The 21,000-nt window shown below is 39.1% G+C and overlaps 12 protein-coding genes across 12 annotated transcripts; 5 read left to right on the forward strand and 7 right to left on the reverse strand. All coding sequences in view use genetic code 12, as the record gives it.

The window, feature by feature from the left end:
* Positions 1-785: 785 nt before the first annotated feature.
* On the reverse strand, positions 786-2,540 carry KGF57_005123 (uncharacterized protein; the record flags this gene model as incomplete). The annotated part of the gene is made up of 1 exon (XM_051754706.1): positions 786-2,540. The coding sequence occupies one exon, from the start codon at positions 2,538-2,540 to the stop codon at positions 786-788; it is 1,755 nt and encodes a 584-aa protein (XP_051606440.1).
* A 1,892-nt stretch (positions 2,541-4,432) lies between these two features.
* On the forward strand, positions 4,433-5,155 carry KGF57_005124 (ribosylnicotinamide kinase; the record flags this gene model as incomplete). Its single annotated transcript, XM_051754707.1, has 1 exon — positions 4,433-5,155. One exon carries the CDS (start codon positions 4,433-4,435, stop codon positions 5,153-5,155), a length of 723 nt encoding a protein of 240 aa, XP_051606441.1.
* A 32-nt stretch (positions 5,156-5,187) lies between these two features.
* On the reverse strand, positions 5,188-8,328 carry KGF57_005125 (ribosome biosynthesis protein; the record flags this gene model as incomplete). Its single annotated transcript, XM_051754708.1, has 1 exon — positions 5,188-8,328. The coding sequence occupies one exon, from the start codon at positions 8,326-8,328 to the stop codon at positions 5,188-5,190; it is 3,141 nt and encodes a 1,046-aa protein (XP_051606442.1).
* A 399-nt stretch (positions 8,329-8,727) lies between these two features.
* On the forward strand, positions 8,728-9,978 carry KGF57_005126 (uncharacterized protein; the record flags this gene model as incomplete). The annotated part of the gene is made up of 1 exon (XM_051754709.1): positions 8,728-9,978. The coding sequence occupies one exon, from the start codon at positions 8,728-8,730 to the stop codon at positions 9,976-9,978; it is 1,251 nt and encodes a 416-aa protein (XP_051606443.1).
* A 174-nt stretch (positions 9,979-10,152) lies between these two features.
* Positions 10,153-10,449, forward strand: SNP3 (Sm-like protein; the record flags this gene model as incomplete). Its single annotated transcript, XM_051754710.1, has 1 exon — positions 10,153-10,449. The coding sequence occupies one exon, from the start codon at positions 10,153-10,155 to the stop codon at positions 10,447-10,449; it is 297 nt and encodes a 98-aa protein (XP_051606444.1).
* Positions 10,450-10,575: 126 nt separating this feature from the next.
* Positions 10,576-11,025, reverse strand: KGF57_005128 (uncharacterized protein; the record flags this gene model as incomplete). The annotated part of the gene is made up of 1 exon (XM_051754712.1): positions 10,576-11,025. The coding sequence occupies one exon, from the start codon at positions 11,023-11,025 to the stop codon at positions 10,576-10,578; it is 450 nt and encodes a 149-aa protein (XP_051606445.1).
* Positions 11,026-11,591: 566 nt separating this feature from the next.
* KGF57_005129 (glycolipid translocation protein) lies at positions 11,592-13,250 on the reverse strand (the record flags this gene model as incomplete). Its single annotated transcript, XM_051754713.1, has 2 exons — positions 11,592-12,011; positions 12,216-13,250. 2 exons carry the CDS (start codon positions 13,248-13,250, stop codon positions 11,592-11,594), a joined length of 1,455 nt encoding a protein of 484 aa, XP_051606446.1.
* A 562-nt stretch (positions 13,251-13,812) lies between these two features.
* On the forward strand, positions 13,813-14,355 carry HAP31 (Hap31p; the record flags this gene model as incomplete). Its single annotated transcript, XM_051754714.1, has 1 exon — positions 13,813-14,355. One exon carries the CDS (start codon positions 13,813-13,815, stop codon positions 14,353-14,355), a length of 543 nt encoding a protein of 180 aa, XP_051606447.1.
* Positions 14,356-14,628: 273 nt separating this feature from the next.
* KGF57_005131 (histone H2A.Z-specific chaperone CHZ1) lies at positions 14,629-15,189 on the reverse strand (the record flags this gene model as incomplete). Its single annotated transcript, XM_051754715.1, has 1 exon — positions 14,629-15,189. The coding sequence occupies one exon, from the start codon at positions 15,187-15,189 to the stop codon at positions 14,629-14,631; it is 561 nt and encodes a 186-aa protein (XP_051606448.1).
* A 343-nt stretch (positions 15,190-15,532) lies between these two features.
* On the forward strand, positions 15,533-16,050 carry KGF57_005132 (mRNA splicing protein; the record flags this gene model as incomplete). Its single annotated transcript, XM_051754716.1, has 2 exons — positions 15,533-15,535; positions 15,598-16,050. 2 exons carry the CDS (start codon positions 15,533-15,535, stop codon positions 16,048-16,050), a joined length of 456 nt encoding a protein of 151 aa, XP_051606449.1.
* Positions 16,051-16,200: 150 nt separating this feature from the next.
* YPT31 (Rab family GTPase) lies at positions 16,201-16,866 on the reverse strand (the record flags this gene model as incomplete). The annotated part of the gene is made up of 1 exon (XM_051754717.1): positions 16,201-16,866. The coding sequence occupies one exon, from the start codon at positions 16,864-16,866 to the stop codon at positions 16,201-16,203; it is 666 nt and encodes a 221-aa protein (XP_051606450.1).
* A 443-nt stretch (positions 16,867-17,309) lies between these two features.
* ECM22 (Ecm22p) lies at positions 17,310-19,769 on the reverse strand (the record flags this gene model as incomplete). The annotated part of the gene is made up of 1 exon (XM_051754718.1): positions 17,310-19,769. The coding sequence occupies one exon, from the start codon at positions 19,767-19,769 to the stop codon at positions 17,310-17,312; it is 2,460 nt and encodes an 819-aa protein (XP_051606451.1).
* Between the last annotated feature and the right edge of the window lie 1,231 nt (positions 19,770-21,000).

Genomic DNA, 21,000 nt, shown 5'->3' on the forward strand with positions numbered 1-21,000 from the left:
TCAAAATTGAACCCTTTGCGAAAAAAAAAAAAAAAAAAAAAAAAAAAAGAAGATGCGCGCACGGATATATTACCCGATATGTTAAGTCCGAGAAGAAACGACAGAGATCTACGAAGCTTGTATACGAGAGTCTTGTGGTAAGAGGATTAACCTCAATAGACACACAGGATAAAACCTCCATCAAGGGTTTGGTCAAATTATATAACGTTTGCTACTCAATGCATTGGGGTCAGTTTTTAAGTGGGCTAATGGTGTTTATAAGTCCGATCAGCAAAAAGTAAAAAGTAAATCTCCGTAATGCCGCAGCAAAAGTCGGAAATACTCCGCAGTCATTTTCCTTATCGAGTAATTTTCCGTATTTAATTCCGACAATGTCTGTGGGAAAAGCCTTTTTCCTAAAAACACGATATCTCAGCATTGAGTGATGCTGAGCCGTTTTCAATGATGTCACTTTCCCTATTCTATTGCGTATTAGATCCGGGTACGGGTATAGAACATATTTGGACCCCCACCCTTTGCATTCTTTCGGCCGAATCTTCTTCACCAATGTGCACTAACTACCTAGTTTGATTGATATTAATGATATACGTGTATTTGAAGAAAGTATTTTTCTATTCTATATAGATGGTATCGTAATAAAATAAAGAGCTGCATGGCTCAACGCAAGTAAAGAATTGAAAATGAAAAGTGTGTCGACAAAAAGGTATGAATTGAAAAGCATTCGCCAACCAAAGGACCCACTTCTGTACGGACCACGTTGGTAGTAGCTATATCCCCTCTTGCATTCACTTCTCCTTGTTAGGATTGTTGTACTTCCTTGCTGGTGGGTTCTTTGGTGTCGTTATCATGAAATTGATACTTCCAGTCTGCTTAGAATTCTTTTGCCTCTTTGAAGCTGGTGCGTCCTCATCCACTGATTTAAACACAATCTTTTTGGAATCACTAGACTCAAACTGGTGTGTAGGAACAGGTTGTTTCTTAGTGGATTGAGAAGAATTAGTGTGTGGTTTTTGCTGGTACACTGGACGAGGTGATATTTGACCAGGTGAAGAATTCTGCTGTGGCTGGTTTGGTGACGACACTTGAAGCGAAGGCTGGAGCTGCTGTTGCTGTTGTGGAGAAGATCCGACTGCATTAGTAGAAGCATATGCATGGTGATTGTAAGCTGAAGGGGATGTAGATACATAATAAGGGTATTGCTGAGGAATATAATTGGAGCCGCCTTGGTGATATGCGTGAGGATGTACAAGAGGATATTTTGGCAAATGTGGAGAGCCCAGGTTGGACATTTCATGACCAGGGGTAGGTTGTGGGTTTGTGGCGTGTCCAGCAGCAGGTGGTAGTGGTAAGTGTTGTATCTGTGGTGCTTGTGGTGCCTGTGGTGCCTGTGGTGCTGGCGGAGGTGGTTTGGGGACGTGTTGTGGAGTAGTGTAGTGACTAGCAGGGTAAGTAGTAGGCGGAGGTGAAGGTTGTGGTTGTATATTTGGCAGATGTTGTAGCAGCTGGCTTTGAGTTATACCCAGAGATGCATGAGAATGTTGCTCTTGTTGTTGTTGTTGTTGTTGTTGTTGTTGTTGATGATGTTGATGACGATGTTGCGGTTCAGGGTTTTGCTCAGACTCGTTTGAGTTGACAATAAACAGGAGTGGCAAGAAACCGGAATTAATAGGTGAAGATCCTTTGGTGGTTGAGTCACTGCTATCGGATACTACCCTTCTATGTGCCAATGCTGGTGTCTTGTTTGGTGATCGCAGTGGAGATGCAATATTCGAGCCAATTATACTTTGTGCTGTTTCTGAAAACGATGGCAATTGTGTGTCTGAGTGCTTTCTCTTGTATCTTGACATTTCAACCTCGGACTGTCTCGAGTGCTCAGTAAGATCATTAATTGTACCAGTGGGATCTTGCTTCAATCTGTCAATCAGATTATTCAATCCTTGAAGTGTTATAGAATCTGATGCAAACAAAAATGGAATGAGGTCGGCATTCACATTCAACTCTTTAGCAATGGCAAACAATTGTAATGCGGTATTGCCAATCTCCTTTTTGAGTACACTTTGTTTTGTCCTTTCTTGTTCTATTTGCAATTGGATCAATTCACTCAATAGGTCTGTACTCTGAGACTGTGCCCCTTTTTGTTCAATGGTGTTTGGCAATGCGGCTAACACCCGAGCCATCTCCTCCTCCACCTTTGGTTTACCAGTATTCAGTGAGGAGCCACTTTCTTGTTCTGGAGTATTCATGTGCATAACTTTCTCCAAAATTTGGGCATTCATCAGGGACAGGTGTCCATAATGTTTGTATTTTGTCTTGTCGACATTGAAGTCCTTTAAAGTGGACAATAAATCGGCATTTGTGGGCGAGAATCTCTCCTGCTGTGGTTTATGAATACGTTCCTCTTCAATAGGTGAAGGAGTGGTGTAGTCAGTGAATGACTTTGGTTGGTTCGGTACTGCTGCCGCTGCTGTTGTTGTGGTTGTTGTCATTGCTGGAGACGCTGCTGATGTTGAACTCCGACCCAAGTCTGGAGTAGCACTCATTAGATTGACTAGCGATAACACCTTGGATATATTTCACGCGTTGGATATAATACTCTTATGCGACTATAGCACTTTAAAAAAAAAAATTGATGAAAACGATATGGCCAGGTAGGGTGAGGTTCAGTCTGGCTTTGTTGCGTTTAGCACTAGTTGAAGGAAACGAACGATGGGTGTGTTAAGGGGTTCATGAACACTGACTCAACAAATCTATAAACTGCAGCAGCCAAAGAAAAATGGGGAAGAAATGGTGAAACAAGTTTTAGAATTTTGAGAACTTGTAGAGAATCTGGAAACAGTTTTGTATTTAATTGAAAGTTGAAGTAAAGAGCTTTCACAACAGTTTGTGCTACAATTTGAAAGGAGAGTTTTGTAATCAGTTACTTGTTGGACTTAACTCCTGAGATTGTAGATTTTTCATTGTTGCTTTTCATTTGAAATGTTGCAGACTAAATCAACGTAGTTTGGTTGTGCATTGTATTTTCAAGTGTAATTTGATATGTTTTCCTAATTGGGAAAGTATTCATTTCGCAAAGGCTGCGAAAAAAGGAAATTTTTTTTTTTTTTGTCCTTCTGTGAGAGATATTTTTTTAAATCAATTGTTTGTTGTTTTAGCTTAATTCAAAAATCATATTCAAAAACAACATACTTTTTTCAATGTCTTTAATACATTGTTTTCACGTTCAGGTACACATTTTCAAGATCTTCTCATGATTCAGGTTGAGACGAGAAGTAGCGTTTAATCGATCAGCATCAAAGGAGTAAAAGTTATGCATATTTGATAAAAGAATCAGTCTCGGAGGGGGGGGGGGTGTGATTGATTTCGCCGCTTTGCAAAGGCAGATCCGTTGTAACAATATGTGGGTGTGCTCAATCTCGTACGTACGTATCCAACTTAAAATCATGATTCAAGTGGGAAAACTACGATTCAGAAGGAGGTAAACTACAAAACTACTTTGATTTCAAATCTAACCTTACAATAGTCGTCTGGGGAAAACCTCCTCACCCCCCCCCCCCCTTATCGATCAGTTCCAACCATTAACAACTAAACACTGGGCTGCTACTCTCTAATGAGCCGTTGTTTCTTTCCAAAAAAAAAAAAAGAAAATTGCTATAGGTTGTACTAAAGTCTAGACTTTGTAGTATACAAAAATCGCAACTGCCAGAGAACACAAAAGCATCGCACTGCAATCTTTGGTTCAAAATCGACACAAAGTTAATGCATGTGCAATTGCGAGATACAAAATGGTACAAAATAGAAAAAATTTCCTAAAACGGATAGAAGCTTCAAAGATCATTTGGTAAAACCAAACGCATCTACTAAAGTTGCAGAGACTAGATTTTGAAGCTATGTATTTAATGGAAAACTAACTTGAAGTGTTGAGTGCGGATTTGCGAGGTGGCGTGCTTCGAATTCATCGGATTTACTTCAAATATATAGAGTTGGCACATGCTTAACTCCGAATACTTCACTCTCACACAACTGTCTCAACTCGAATCATCTGATTCCTTCATCTTCCGCTTTCCGTATTGATCGTATGCGTTGGGAGCACTTTGCTCAACATTTACACACAGCAACACAACTTGACAACAAGATGTATTCCCCGCTTTCCCCTTCAAGGTAAACGTTTTGCTCCCCTATGACCCACTTGTTGCTATAAAGGTGGTCACTCGTCCAGCAAGAATCATTACAAATCAACAATTAAAACGTTTTCTCTGTTGCCCAACAATAATGGGAGAGTGCCAAGTCCTATCAGTTGCTAACTCCGAGAATTTCAAAACGAAAAAATAAAAAAAAAATAAAAAAGAAAAAAAAGAAGAGAAAAAGTGGAAAGGTAATGTCTCAGCAGATAAGCTCAAACTCGTAACAAGCCCACACTAAACCTACACATTTCATGACTAGACAAAATGAGCAAGTTGTGCTTATAGCTTTTGGTGGGCCTTCATCAAGTGGGAAAACAACAATTGCACAAACTTTGAAAGCTCTACTCGCAGATGTGACACTAATCCACTTGGATGACTTCTATCTCACAGATTCACGCATACCCATAGACGAGGCAACAGGATATCAAAACTGGGATTGCGCTGAAGCTATTGATTTTGAGAAATTCACCACTTATGTGGAGAATGTCAAATCTGGCAAGGAACAAGTTCCGATCAACTCAATTCAATCCAACGATTTGAATTTAAAGTTAGACCCACTGGAAAAGAGGGCAATTGTTGACAAAATTGATTCACAGCAGGATAAGTTCAAAGGGAAAAAATTGGTGTTTATTGATGGATTCATGTTATTCCACAACCCTGAGTTGGTGGACCTATTTGACATCGAACTTCTTTTCCATGCTTCGTTCAGCACTTTGAAACAGAGACGAGAATCACGAGGTGGCTACAATACGGCTGAAGGGTTTTGGGTCGATCCTCCAGACTATTTTGAAAAAATTGTTTGGCCAGGGTTTGTAAATTCACACAAATATCTATTTGTGGGTGAGGATGTCGACAACAACTTGAAACCGGAAGCGCTTCGGAAACATCACATTTACAATATCAGAAACGATAGTGACTCCACTCTACTGGAATTGGTTCGAAAAACACTAGATATTATTATAGATAATTTATAGACATTTGTTTCTCCTCTTCACTTCACTTCACTTCACTTCTTCCCCTTCTTGTTCTTTTTAACTGCTTTCATTTCTTGTTCATAAATGTCACTGGCATTTTCTCCTGATTTTCTCTTACCCTTCTTAACCGCAACAACACCAGTCCCATTAGCTTTACCCTTGGCAGCTTTAGACATTGATTTCTCATCCCATTCACCGTCATCGGCAATTGCGTATTTGTCCAAATTCAAAGCATTGATCAATTCACGCTGTTTCTCTCTCATTTCGGAGATAGCTTCGTCACCAGCTTCCTCTAAATCATCATGCAAGTTCTGTTCAATTTGGTTGTAGTCGACTTCCTCTTCCACATTTCCCTCCATTTCCTTAATTTGTTCGTCCTCCAATTCTGGCAATTGCTCTTCAATGGCCCTTGTTAAAACGCTTCTGAAATATGTGGAAAATTTTCTAATGATTTTGGCAAACATTGCCATTGCTTGGTTGGGAGCTAGATTGAGTTCGCTGGCTATTTGATCAATATTCTTATGTTGTAAGCCGATTGCCAATAAAATGGCTGATTGCACAGATGACAAGCTGACATAGTTGCCTGTCTTTTTCGAAAAATACAATTGAGCAATAAGTGGCAACATATCAACAATCACATGATAGTCTAACAAGTTGTTAGCATATGAATCCAATCTTTTCAAGTCAAATGGAGACAATAAATCGTCAAGTTGTTCCTTGGTCAAAGCTTTTGTTGTATTCTCACCTTCACCTTGCTCTGCCGCTTCTATAATACCCAAAGCTTGAGATGCTTGGAATTTCTTAAACTCGTACGACAATAATTGCAAAAATCTCTTGTGGAAATCCTTGGAAAACTCGGTCAACCATTTATTCTCCCTATCAGGTAAAACGTTCAATACAACCGCCGTGTGTTCTCCTGTCAATTCATTGGCGGTTTGTCTCAAGTAAACAGGAGTAAATCCTGCCTTTTTCCAGAACTTGTGCAATTGTGACGTAAACCCATACGAGACACCAAGATAATCTAGATAATATGGCGCTTTTTCAGAAAGTTTCAACAACAATGGTGGTAATGTCGAAGCTTCTCGTAATTTAATATCATCTTTCAATGATGCATTGGCTAGTTCCGCGTCGGTCACACGTGTCATGGTGGTGTCATTTAATGTCGATGATTCGTTAATATCCGTGAATTTACCTGAATAATAGTCTTGCAATAACTCCATAGCTCTCGAACCATATCCCATACCGGAATATTCTGGATTGGTAGCAATCCTAACCACCCTAGCACCAGATAAAGAAGCAAACTCTTCATCTTGAAATTGCTGGGAAATCAACCATGGAATCAAATCACCGCCTGCTCTTTGTCCTCTGCTTAAAGATTTCCTTACACTCTCCTTTGATATCTCACCTTCCAACGCAAGTTGTACAACACACAATGGGTCCGGTATCTTATTGTCACCTTCCTCAATAGGAGGCAACAAAACAAACAATTGATGTGCTGGAGCATCAGACATCAATTGCAAATCGTTTGGTGAGTTCTTGTAATGAGATGCCACGTATAGGGCCATCATTTTCTGTAAAAACGCCTCAGAGACTGGGTGGTATGAAAACAAGGTGTCTCTGTTGACATAAAACAAATTACATTGAGAAGGATGTGGAGTCCCCTTTGTGGCATATTTTGCATTCTTTGATAATGAAACATCGAGGCACAACAATTTGTTCAACCATTTCTCAACTGGATCACCGGGAGCATACCTAATTGGTTCGTCCAATACCACCTCCTTCAAGTTTCTGGTTAAGGAGCCGCCACCAACGTCTGTCAGCTTCTTGTCTCTTGAAACAATTTCAGTTCCTGCGGGAGCATTCCTCATTTGCTGCTCATTACGTAATTGCTGGATCAATTTCAATGACAATGATCTTCCGGTTCCTTCGTAACCATTGATGGTCGAGGCCATAAACACCAAATATGGACCCATCAACTTTTTCACAACTGGTAATGGAATCGCTGCAGCTTCATCAATGAGTAACAATTCGGCTTGTCCTAAAACATGGTTATCAGTTGGTGAGATATACTGAATAGTCTGTCTATGTTCTCTTTTTACGTCAACTCTGACAATAGCCTTGTTAAAAGAAGGATTGGTCGATTGAATAATATCGTAATCCAAATGTTCAGTATACCCCAAAGCATCAAAGCCTTTAAAGACAAATTCAAACAAAGTTTTCAAGTTTTCGGGCGAGGGTGATGTGACGAAAATATTTGAATAGCCTTGAGATATTGCTGCTGCAATAGCAATTCCCAAAGCCGCTGATTTACCACGACCTCTGCCTGCAGTCAATGTCACTGTACTTCTCAATGTTTTCTCAACAATAACGTCAATGAAGGTAAGAATTGCTTGAGCCTGGTTAATTGTTTTGGCCAAATTGACAAGGCTTCCTGCCGGTTGAACATCTGCCAAACTCTCTTTCAACTCTCTTAGTTCCATTTGTTTTGGAGACAACTCGTCATCGTCTTTGGGTGGCAATGGTTTCACATGTTTACCTCCTGATATAGGCAAGACATTTAATTCATCATCCACAACTAAACAGTTGTCACATGAGCCTAAAGACAACAAGAATCTCTCATTGAATCTGGCCACCACATCATCATGAGCCTCGGTCCTGTACCTCGAGTGTATATCCATACTCATTGTATAAAGTTGTTTCAAAGAAGTCATATTTTTCAACAATATCACCACTAACCCACCTCCTTCAACGGTCTCGATTGTTCTTGCTAACAAGTTCGGTGTCATTGCTTCGAAATCTTGAAGTATACACATTCCATAAGTGTTACCCAATATCTTATCTGTCTCCTTATAGTAGACGTATCGTATATGTTGATTCGAAATGAAAGCTTCGAATGGGTCCTGATCGTTTACTTCCCTAATACCTCGTTTGATATCTTTCTTGATTTTCGCTTCTCTCTTCTGCCTGTGAGATGTAAAACCCAACAACTTCTTCTTGTAAGCCCACAATACCGACTTGTTCATTTTAAGGTCTGCACTCATCATCAAGTAGTGCAAGTTGGGGAGTTGGTTCTTTGCCTTGTCACCAACAATGACAAAAAAAGACCTTTGCTTCTCTTGGACTCCATTACGGATCAATGCTGGAATACGAGCATCAATAGCTTTTTTACCCATATTTTGCTGGTTGGTATGATGAGTGATGAGTGATGAGTTGAGTGTTGAGAGTGAAGAGTTGAAAAAAAAAAAAAAAATGGCATAAAAAAATATTCCAAAGCTTAAGATGAGATGTGCGAGCTACCAAGTGAGTTTTAGTTGTGTCTATTTGACCAACTCATTGGTTTATGCTAGAATCGCTCTCGATTTGGTGATTCAGTAACTAGTTATCCAGTTGTCTTTTATAGCTATATGGCTTTTTATAAGCATAGTTACCAATAGCACATTCATTTCCCTGCTTTGAGCCTTTGTAATCAAATAAATTTTGTGTTGCAAAAATCGAGATTCCATTTGCAACACTCCTCCTCCTCCTCCTCCTCCTCCTTCTCTTCCTCAATATAAAGCAAATAACACAGCAGAATGTCACACAATTCATTCTATTCCGACCCCAGTCCCTTACTTATATCATCACCTAAGCTAGCACCAAGATCTACTTTGCAATTTAAAGTGGGCCCACCATTCAGCGACACAATCGAGGTTTCACCTCTCTTTGTCGAATCCTCAAATATGAAATTGAATCCAACAATCCATGCACGAATTGATAGAGGCTTTGATCTTGAGGAAGATAAATGGGTTGGCTATAAGCGCAACTACTTTTCTTTGGTGGCTGCTTTCCTGTTTGAGGATATCAAGTCAAGCATTTCACTACTTCTGGAAAATAACTTTTACTTGACTACAACTGAGAAACGTCACGATATCAAAAGGTTTGCATTAAGGTTGGTTTGTAGGAGTATGAGAGACAACAGTGAGGTTACTTTAGTGCAACACACGGCAAAGAGAACGGACGGTATTTCACCGCCAATAATTTTCTCAATTCCAGGTTCGTTACCAAGTCATTCAGTAATAAAACAAAACTTTAACCTCCGAAATCACGAAAAAGTTGAAAAGTCAAAGCACATGTTTGCTACAAAATACAATCAAATAAAAATCAAAGATCGAGATTCTATCTTGCATGGATACGAAAAAGGTGAGTCTTATGTTACAGTAGCAAAGTATGAAAGAATCCAGTTCAGTTCAAGTGTCGGAAAACATCGATTAAATGAGAGAAATCAAGTTATAATCCAGATCCAGCTTTTGGCTGAGTTGAGAGAAAAGGATACATTTGCAGTTCTTGCTGTTGCAAACACGCCTCCACTCACTATAAGAGGGAGACCATCTTCTTCATATCCAAATTACAAACAACAACATGTTCCATTGCAGCGAGTCCACAATGTGGCAAATTTCCTAAACACGCCACGGTATGTCCCCTCCCCATTGAGTCAGGGATTGCTTCGATCAGATGAAGAGAATGTGATTCCATACTCTGATGGGTTCCTAGATACACAAAAAGCGTTGCTTACATTTTCCAGAAGATCTTCTTCCAGCTCGGAGAGCTCAATTGGAAGCAATCCTGTTTACAATGAGACAACTTTCTTCAACACAATTGATAACAACCACTTCCAGGTTGGCCCATCATGTCATCTGCTTGGAGATGAGTTGAGCGCACAATTTGACTCCTCAAGCTTTTCCAATGACTATTTCAGCTATAATGAGGAGAATCCTGACGTTGCTGTTTTACCACACGGGCTCAGTGACACATGCGTTGCGCCTCAATTAGTTTTCAAAGACTAGCAAGTGCCATGTGTAGATTTTATAGAGAAAGGAAAATTGCAAGCAAAAAAAAATAATACAAAAAAAAATTACAAAAAAAAAAAAAGAAAAAAAGAAAAAAAGAAAGAAACGAGGGAAAAACTCAACGAGATATTAGAATATACGGTCTTCAACCCCCCCCCCCCCCGGTATCGAATGTTGTTTTTCAGTTTTTTCAAGACCTTGGTGGACCAAGAGGTGACAGTCGAGCTAAAGAATGATATGGAAATAAGGGGCATTTTGAAATCGGTGGACCAATACTTGAACTTGAAATTAGACGATATAACTTGCACGAATGGTGACAAATATCCATATCTAGATGCTGTGAAAAATTTATTCATCAGAGGATCTACAGTCCGATATGTTCACATGAACCCTAACTCAGTTGACTGTACTTTACTACAAGATGCATCGAGGAGAGGTATGTTGATTAGATTTATTTTCAATATGTGAATGCAATACTAACCTTAAACAGAGGCCATGGTGCAAGCTACGAAGTGAATGTTTATAATGTATTTAACGAAACGATTCTTTTCTTTTTTTTTTTTTCTATTTCTATTTCTATTTCTCGATGACTATTCAGTTCGTCGTCCCAAGTCGCTTCTTGCAGTTCGCTCTAGTATGGCCTTGCTCTCTGCAAAATGAGCATGTTATATGAGCTTTTCTCTTTGATTTTTGGCTCAATTTCATTTGCGGAAGAGGGGCAGGTTCGGCCGCCGGCTTGGCAACATCTCCCCCCGACGACAAGTACTCTACTTGTCTCTTTGGTATAAGGATAAAGTCGTCTGCTTCGCCATTGTATATGGTGTGGTTGCAATTAGGACATGATATTTCTTTACCGATTTCTCGAGCAAATTCGTCCAGTGTGATTCTCTCATCTGTTTGGTCAAGATGTAGGGTGGAAATGAAACTGTTGATTGCCTTCAATCTCTCATTGTACCCCTTCTTTAGATTATCTAGCTCTTGATTCTTTTGAATAATTACTTTTGCTAACTTGTCTATCTCTTGCAGTAGTTCCACCAATGACATTGTCAGTAAGGAGGTGTGTTGTCGTTTGCGATGATTTTGTTACAAAATCTTGAAAGATTTTTTGACATTGAAATTGATAAACACAAAACAGCGCAAATGTGGTAAGAATGCATAACAAATATCCTGCGTTAGCTCTACGGACTATTCCTGGTATACAAGAGCACTTTCGTCAACATGCACAGTCCCAACGAGTTGATGCAATTTTTGCACGCATCACAATTGCCTCCCCAAAAAATTTTGAAAGTTTTGGCTGTGATGGCCTTTGGCGGAAGTGCACTTGTTGCGCGCTTGGCGTTGTAAAACATTTTGCTTTCGTAGTGTCCAGTTCGATCCTCGCGGTTTGGGTACAGTACTGCTTGAGGAATCAGCACGTCTTACCCGGGTAATTAATAGCACCACCACTGGAGGGAAGCAATTCAGCACAGTAATGCTATCCGTGACGGAGGCGGTACTGGATGGCACGACGTTGGTTCGTTGACAATGCTATAGTGACTTAGTGTGACAACTCTAAATTTTTTTTTTTTTTTTTTTTTCTATGTTGTTGGCTTCTATGAACCCTACAGACCCTATTCACTCTTGATTTTGAAAATTCTATTGAATGAGTTTTGAATCTTTTGCCTTTCTAGAATCATGAGATTTGCTAGAAGGATGCCCGAGAAGATTGCGCTCTTGAACAATTCAGACCATGTCTCTGTAACAAAAGATTCCAGTTTAAAGACAAAAATGTACTGCACGATCCAGGAAACTATCGTGCATGCAATAGATCCAGAGGCATAACGCAAGCAACTAAGCAAGCTGATTCCGGTTCCGTAGTACTTGTTAATAGAGCGGTAACAGTAACCGATTCTCATGGCCATATTGAGAATGTTGGCTAATATCAACCCCGCTAACCTCAATTCCATTACCGAGATCAACATGTACAGCACCACCAAAACTATCATTGTAACAAATGTCATATATCTCGAGTACTTTTGGATTTCATGCGGCTGTACAGTTACCGTAAAAAATGCCTCGAAAACACCATTGAAAGCTAAAAAGGGTATGTAGGTGATGTAGAGGGTAAATAAGTCAAATATATTGGATTGTGCCCACCTGTTTTGACCTCCCATCATGAGACGAAGTAGGAAGGACCCATTTGTGATTCCAGCAAAAATAATGAATAGGCACAAGTTGAAATAAAACAAGCTAACCATCCTAATGTATGTAAAAGACTGGGCCAAAGTCTCGCTCTTTGGATTCTCAGTACTGTTTACTATCTTGGCCAACAACAACCGAGTCGACTCCTCCAATGGTTGGAAGAGCAATCTCGCGATTATTGACCCATAATTGACAATCACCGCATAAATTCCCTGCTCTTCGATTGTGCATAGATAACTTATCAATAGCTTGTCTCCCTCAGTAAGAACTTGCTTAAAGATCAGTTGTATGAAAAGACTCTTTAAAATCGACAACACACCAGAATCAAACTTGGGACCTTTATTATCACCAAAGATGCCATACTTGACATTAGTGCCTTTCCTCGCATTGAATTTTGTAAAAGAAGTGCCATATGAAATGAACAATGTTGCAGAATAGGCAAGTTGACCAATCATAAACGACAAAATCGAAGCTCCACTAAAATCACGTCCTGTAAAATATTGACGTGCGAGATAAATCGCCACAAATGTGGTGACGCATTTTGTAGTTAAAGCAAATCCCTCAAACTTTGACCGTTTTCCAAACTCCAACTCGTATTGATACATACAATAAATGGGTTCAATACTTAACTCAAGTATGGTCAGGAGGATTATGACTGCAACTGACAATTCGTGAAATGGAAGATGCAAAAAGTATTGTTGGAAGTTGACAGATCTTATCCCCTGGAAGTAACCAATGAGCAAGGTAACCGGGATGGCAACTATGAAAGACAAGAAACCAAAGTTCATCACCTTCTGCAATGTTTGTGTTTTAGTTTGGTCATGAGTGATCCTCTGCACTGCGAGACGAACAGACTCCCTGCTGATAAACAAAACCGACGACTGAAGAAATTCCAAATAAACAATCAACCCAAACACATCTGGAGAAACATATCTAATCAAGGCTTGATTTAATACGAAAGTCAACAACTTTGTCACCACTTGAACAAGGACTAACGAGGAGATTCCCTTAGCAGACTCATCAACAATATCAGCCTCTGAGCCATCAAAATTGTCTTTGGCAATACCCCGTGGCGCCGATCTTTTCATAATGTACTCTTAAGATATCGACATGTGTGTATTGCTTACAGATTTTGTCAAGATTATTCTCAGTTGCGCACAATTTGAATTTACTCGACACGACAATGTAACGCGTTTGACAAAACACTATACTAGATCTCTATCTCAAGATGGGTGCTTATCTATTGCAAAATTCCACTCCAATCCCAGATTCTTGTTTTACGGTACTTCATGCTGCAGCCAATTTCAAAAGCTTCCTTAAGTTCACGTGCGGCTTTTTCCCGCTTGATTAGGTATCCTCTTGCCGAATTGGGGAGAAACATGGGTCAAAAAAGGGAGGAAAAAAAAAAAAAAAAAAAAAAAAAAAAAAAAAAAAAAAAAAAAAAAAAAAAAAAGAAAAAAAAAAAAAAAAAAAAAAAAAAAAAAAAAAAAAAAAGAAAATAAAAAAGTGTCGCAAATGTCTCCAATTTTTTCAACATAAACGATCTAGCCATTAACAACCAAGTTAATGCTAATCACAGTACAACACCTGGTAGAGTTGTATACAGACAGTTAAAGTCATACATTGTACATCTGATCATCACGCTATATAATGGAGCCAAATACAAGAGACTTAGAGCTACGAGAGCAGGATCGATGGTTACCCATTGCAAATGTTGCCAGACTTATGAAAAATACCCTTCCACCCACAGCCAAAGTCTCTAAAGATGCTAAGGAATGCATGCAGGAGTGTGTTTCAGAGTTCATATCATTTATTACAAGCGAGGCGTCTGACAGGTGCTTAAGAGAAAAGAGAAAAACAATCAATGGGGAAGATATACTATATCTGATGTACGATTTGGGGTTTGAAAACTATGCGGAGGTTTTAAAGATATATCTTGCAAAATATAGAGAACAACAGGTGCTCAGACAAGAGAGAGGTGAAACCAGGCTTTCTAAGAAGAAGGCAAAGTTACAAGCTGCTCAGCAACAGGCGGCACAGGAGGCAGCAGCAACTTCAGAAGAGACGAGCGAAACAAGACAAAACGGAGAGCCAGGAGAATCTGGAGAGATTGGTGAAACTGATGAAATTGCTGAGGGTGGAGTGATTGAGGACGCTGCGCGTGTAGATGAGTTAGTGGAAAATGGGTACTGAGTTTTACGGTTTCTCAAACAAACGAGGCTTTTATCTGTACAAGACACTCTTTGAGTATAACTCTACAGTAATATTTGCGAGGTAAATGCTCTCCACTGGTGATATAGTCCATATGGGATCCTATGTTACACCTCATCAATGAAGAAAAAAAAGAAAACGAATACGTTCTCAAACAAAGATTGACATTGCTTAGTCAATTACAAAATCTCAAAGTAAGGAGAGGGGGGACATGTAAATCTTTTTTTGATAGTTTCCGGAACTACTACTATTACCTTAATTTTCGGTTTTCTCTGCATCTAACTTTGCAGCAGCATCCTTGAAATCAATTTGCTTGCCTCTTGTCCTTCTTCCCCCAGTAATGATGTTTGTAGTGTCGATTTCATTGAGCTCATCCACTTCTTCTTCGTCATCTTCTGCATCGTCCTCTCCTTCGTAATCCTCTTCGTCATCGTCATCATCATCATCATCGTCCTCCTCCTCCTCCTCTTCCTCTTCCTCTTCCTCCCCTTCTTCTTGCACTTCGGCATCAGCATCTTCATCTTCATCTTCATCTTCGTCACCCAATTTTTCACCACCTTTGGTACTCTCTTCCTTTTTCTTTGGTTCCGATTCGTCGTCGTCATATGTTCTTCTCTTTTTCTTCTTCTTTGGCTCGCCGGCAGCTACATCTGATTCTTTTCTCTTTGTACTTTCGGTGGTGGAAGTATTTGCATCAGTCGCGTTTTCAGCTGCATCGTTACCATTTGGATTAGTTGGGGCATCTTCGTTCTTTGACTCAACTGTAACTTCTTCAACTGTTTCGGTTGGCAACTCTTGAACTTCTTGCTCGGACATTGTGGTCGATTCAGACGTGTTTTCAACAATCGAGGTGTAACACAGGATAAAGTAAATGTATCAATCGAATTGAGAAGCTTGAAATTGATCAGTCACAGCGATTCAATATGGGTCAACAAGTTTCCGGTGAAAAGAATTGGTTTACGTGTTGTCAGAAGATTGAGCCGTGTTGTTGGATTTTTTCCAGATTGCTTTTCTGTAATTTCAATGTCGTGAAATTGTGTCGAAAAGACACACAATACTTTTTTTTTTTTTTTTTTTTTTTTGGAAAAACTTCACACTTTTGAATAAAGCATCTAGGTGTAACCGATTAACACAACCCAATAATAAAAACATTCATAAGATGGTATGTACAGTGTCTCCTCATACGTTGAAAGCGAGAGAATATAAACTAACTGCAACTTCTAGTCAGCTAAACTACCCATTACCAAAAAGACCAAAATGTCAGACTTGATCAATAACCGGTTAAAGATACACACGGTTGATAACAGAACATACACAGGAACGCTACTTTCTTTTGACAAGCACCTAAACGTAGTATTGGCAGATACAGAAGAAGCAAGAATCACGAAGAAAAGCTTGACTGAATTACGAATTCAGAGTCAGAAGAGGGCCAACAAGAAATTACCCATCACATCGGCATCCACTACGCCGCTATTTCCTACAGAAATACCCAAAAGTAGTAAGCCTGATTTGACACGAAGACATATTGGATTAATTGTATTAAGAGGAGAGCAAATTGTTAATTTTACCATTGAAACTGGTCCCTCAAGCGACCTTAAGGTTGGAACCACCGGAGGCTCTACTTCCTCTAGCAGACCAGTGAAACAACCCGTGAGCAAGTTGAAAAAGATTGCTTGAACATGATGATATAGGTTACTGTAGATTTAAAAGAACATAATTAGTATATGTATGCACAAGGCAGATCACCTATACGACTTTATAGAGTGTGTGCTCTGGAAAACCAACAGACACACAATTACAGCTCCCTCCCCCTCCCCCTTGCCTCTCTCAACAACAGTTTGAATTATTCTTGCTGCTCTTCTTTTCCTTAGGTGCGGGTGTCAAACTTATCGTTGGGCCGTTACTAGGAGATTTCAAACCACCTTGCTCATTTGTGTCCAATTGGTGTTTCGATATCATTTCGTAAATGTTCTTCAACAATTGGTGGAAACTCAAATCAACATTATCAGAGCTCAAAGCTGACGCTTCGGTGAATAACAAGTTGTTTTCCAAGGCGAAATTTCTGGCTTCTTCAGTAGGGACAGCTCGCAAATGATCCAAATCTGACTTGTTACCCACTAATTCAATCACAATATTTGCATCGGCATGCTCCTTCAACTCCTTCAACCAACGGCTAACACTTTCATAACTCTCTGTCTTGGCAATGTCATAAACAATTAATGCGCCCACTGCACCACGATAATAGGCTGATGTGATTGCTCTATATCTTTCTTGTCCAGCAGTATCCCAGATTTGTGCTTTGACCCTCTTTCCATCAATCTCCAAAGTTCTAGTGGCAAATTCAACCCCAATAGTGGATCTGCTTTCTAAATTAAATTCATCTCGTGTAAATCTCGATAATAAATTTGATTTACCGACACCTGAATCACCAATGAGCACTATTTTGTACAAGTATTCATAATCGTAGGAGTAATCGTCCGTGTTTTCTGCCATGCTATATCAGTTATGTGTGTTTGTGTGTATGTGCGTATATATGTATCAACCTGGTTATGTTATATGTATGGGACTTTGACAATTGAGCAAAGTTGATGTTCAACTGAGAAATGAAAATGTTGGCGTTTTAGGAGAGAGAACTGGGGACAATAAAAATTTTAAATTGCGACACGAGAAAAATGAAAATGAACAGACAAACTGCGGTTTCAATTTATGCAAGAGGAAGATATATATATATATATATACAGTCGTATGGAATCGACATCGATGGCTACTCAAAACCTTGGAAAAATTAGACATGACTAGATTATGTTGGGGTTGGAGGAGTTGAAGACGTGGCTGCTGTACTTGATAAATAAAGTTCACTTGATTCTCAAGATTGCAATGCGGCTGAAACACAATCTTGTATCACCTGTAAAAGCTCTAAGAATGATGAAGCCTTCTCACACTCTGTCAAGAGCAGGATCGTAATCTCCTGCTAAAAGTCCCAGGGGTAACAACGTTGAGAAATCAACAAGTAAATCGTTCGAAATATTATGGTGCCCTATTTCGCTTCCCACCATGGGGTAATTGCTTCTTTGAATATATCCATGGGTGAGTGAATTTAAATTCATTTCCGACACTTGCATCTTCTCGCGAAAATCTTCCCGTAAGGCAGCAAAGTTTTGAACAGTTTTGCGCCATTCGTTTATGTCACTACCTTGAAAATCATGCATGGCGATGAATCTCATTAGCAACGGGTACAATATAGCAAACCGTTTAGACATGTATGTTGAGCCACGAATCAAGAAAGCAGCAACATACTTTAACTGCTCAATATGAGGATTATAATAAGATATGTCAACTTTCAAATTTGATGGCTGCAATAGCTCCTCATAAACACTGTAGTCGTCACTGGCATACACATCCAACAACGTAGGTCCATCAAAATTGCGTAGAAAGAAAAATTTCACATGTGGGAAAACAGCAAATAGTGCCTTCTTCACAAACTTGTAGAACAAATACATGACTTTTTCAACAGGACCCTGGCTTGCATTGGGGAAAAGTAATTGACTGGGGAAAATGATTACCCATTTGGCTAACATTTGATACAAGATGTATTGCTGTGCTTGCATATTGCCCATGTTTCCATTGATCTGTGGATAATATACGTCAATAGTCTCACTCATAAATTGCAAAAGCTGATGATATTTCAATTGGAGGAAATGGCAGGTGGAAAATCGTGGGTCGTCTTGTGCCACCGTGTTTGCGAAACGCTCACATATTGAAAATATGATATCTCCATATGCAATCAACATTTGACGTGCATCAGCTAAAAGCACGGGACCGTAAGCAGGTAAGTTCCCTGTCATCATAATGTTTGTCATCAACTTAAGCTGTACCTTCACAACCAATGGAGGATCTCTGGGTCCACTTAGACTATTAAAATGTTCCAACATGCCAAAAAGGCCTTCTCGATAACAATTTGTAGAATATGAGGAGCGCTCGGGATCGTACATCGAAGTCAAACCCAACAAATAGGAAATGGTGCACGTGGTGTCAGGATTTGGATTATTTGAAGCCAACATAGTCCTCAAACGCTTTATAACCTGGTCATAGTAATGTATTGTTTTTACAAGACATGTTTGACGCATGTGAGCCAACTCTTTACCTCTCTCAATTGGCGAGTTTGTTGCGCCAGCGCCAAGCTGTTTGTTTGAATCCTCAAAGCAATTGGATATTAAATAATTGGCACATATGTTAAGCAAGCAGTAAAATCGTAACGGATGCAAAGCACCTTGATAAACACATGATCTCAACCAGTTCCAATACACATATCTCACTCGCTCGAGGTCCATTTCTCCGTGCATTATGTCCAGATTCTCTCTCACGTACAATTGTTCACTTTCCTTTGCATAATTGACGTGATTTGCGAAACGACTAACAGAAAACAGCGTCGGTCTGTGGACTGCTCCAGGTAAAGCAGTTCCTGGCACAAACGAGGTTGGTGTAGTTGGTAGATTGAGAAGGTCTGTCTTTTTTCCTGAAAATTCAGTGTGATCGATATTAAAATGATGCTCCTCCAGATGGTTTTGATGCATTCGATAGACAGGATATATGATTGAGTTTCCCGTTCCTGAATCATTGCCAAGTAAATCATCAAAGTTTTGGACTACAACGCTTCCATTAACTTGGGTTTTATTGGTGAGTGTGTCTTGAGATTGTTCTTTATCATTTGACTGAAATGTGCTCGATGCCGGGTTCGTGGTTGATATAGTGTCCCGCGATTGATTACGTTTCAGCGCCGCTCTCTGTGTAGCCTTTGCCGACGTGCGTGCATCTTTAGGCTTCAGGATCCTTGTTTTGTTTGCTGTTCTCTTCTGTTTGTTGTCTCTGATAGCAGAAGGAGAGTTTGATTTCACCAAGGGGGATCCATCTTTCGAGCCAAAGCCCGACTCCGGTTGATGCTCGACTTCCTCCGATTCCAATTTCGTGCCCGACCTCGACGCATCTACCATTTGTTGACGTTCTAGTTTTGCTTGTTTTAGCTCCTCAATCTCCTCTTTGGTGTAGTGCAAGTATCCACATTCAACCTTGTGTTTTATACAATTCTTGCAAGAAGGAAGGTCTTCTGAACATTTCACGCGTCGTTGCTTACAGTTTGGACATCCCAACTTGGAGTTCTTATGCTTTCGCCTCTTTTGTTTATCCTGTAAGGCTGCCTTTGTTGCAGTGGATGTTTCAGAAGTAGGCAAATCCTTTGAAGATACAGGCGTCGACTTGGATGTGGGGTTCAAAGTTTTCCTCGACTTTGTGGTTGCGCTTGTCTCTGCATCGCGATCCGCACTTTGGTCCAGTGACGCATTGTTCTCCACATTGGGTATACTCTTTCTATCCTTTATTGAAGTGGAATCAAGAGTCATATGAAGGATGTGGTGTATTATGCAAGAAGGCCAATTTTAAAAACCGTATGGAAGTGACTGTGAAGGGTTTCCTTTCAATTGTCTAATGAGCCTTGTAAAAGTTATTTTTTTTTTTTTTTTGGCAGAATAGTTTGAGTTTAATATTAGTATCGTATGCTAGCTTATGATAGCCATCTGGGGGATGATGGATGGATATGGGAATGAATATATTATGTGAAAATCGGATCTATTTTTTTTTAAAGTTTTTTTTTTTTATTTTTATTTTTATTTTGCTGCGTTTATTTCTCTCTCTAGAACAAGAAAATGACTCCGTTATATTTTTTTATTTTTATTTTTTTTATTTGTTAAGGTTAGACCGTTGTACTTCTGTCTTCACCTTAATTTTAAATTGTTTGGTTGTTTATTAATTCAATCTCTGTTTCCTAACCTTTGCATTTGCTTTACAATAGACACTCTTTTGTGTCTTAATTGGACCTCAAAAGGTTAGAGAACAATCAAAACTATGGATTGCAAAGTGGAACACAAAGTTTGTTGGTTTGGAATCTGTTATATCCGAGGAATAGCCGCTCGTGGCAAGGATCATCCCCTAACACCGTCTACAGTTAGTACAGTGGCAGCCATTGTCACTAGGATAGATGTCTCAAGCGCTATTCGGATGTTTCGGCCATGTGGTTTCTCACAACTCTCTTTTTTTTTTTTTTTTTTTTTTTTTTTTTTTTTTTTTTTTTTTTTTTTTTTTTTTTTTTTTTTTTTTTTTTTTTTTTTTTTTTTTTTTTTTTTTTTTTTTTTTTTTTTTTTTTTTTTTTTTTTTTTTTTTTTTTTTTTTTTTTTTTTTTTTTTTTTTTTTTTTTTTTTTTTTTTTTTTTTTTTTTTTTTTTTTTTTTTTTTTTTTTTTTTTTTTTTTTTTTTTTTTTTTTTTTTTTTTTTTTTTTTTTTTTNTGTCACCAAACTTTTTTTTTTTTTTTTTTTTTTTTTTTTTTTTTGTTCTGTTCTGTTCTTTGCGCTCGGCACAAGATTATTTTCTTTACCCGCCAATCTCCGTTGCTGAAAGATGACCTAGTGTACAGACACTTTGAGATAGTAACTGGGCAAAGACCCGAGAAGTTACAAGCGGAAATTCTACCCTGAGGCCGAAAGAAGAAGAAATGCTCTATCAAAGAAGTAGATGAGATTAGCGAAAAAACCGTGAACTCGGAGATACGGAAATAAACGTTTGCTTTCGGAAAAACCA

The sequence above is a fragment of the Candida theae genome (genome assembly GCF_024610275.1).
Source record: "Candida theae strain CBS 12239 chromosome Unknown scaffold25, whole genome shotgun sequence".
In the NCBI taxonomy this organism is placed as follows: domain Eukaryota; kingdom Fungi; phylum Ascomycota; class Pichiomycetes; order Serinales; family Debaryomycetaceae; genus Lodderomyces; species Lodderomyces theae.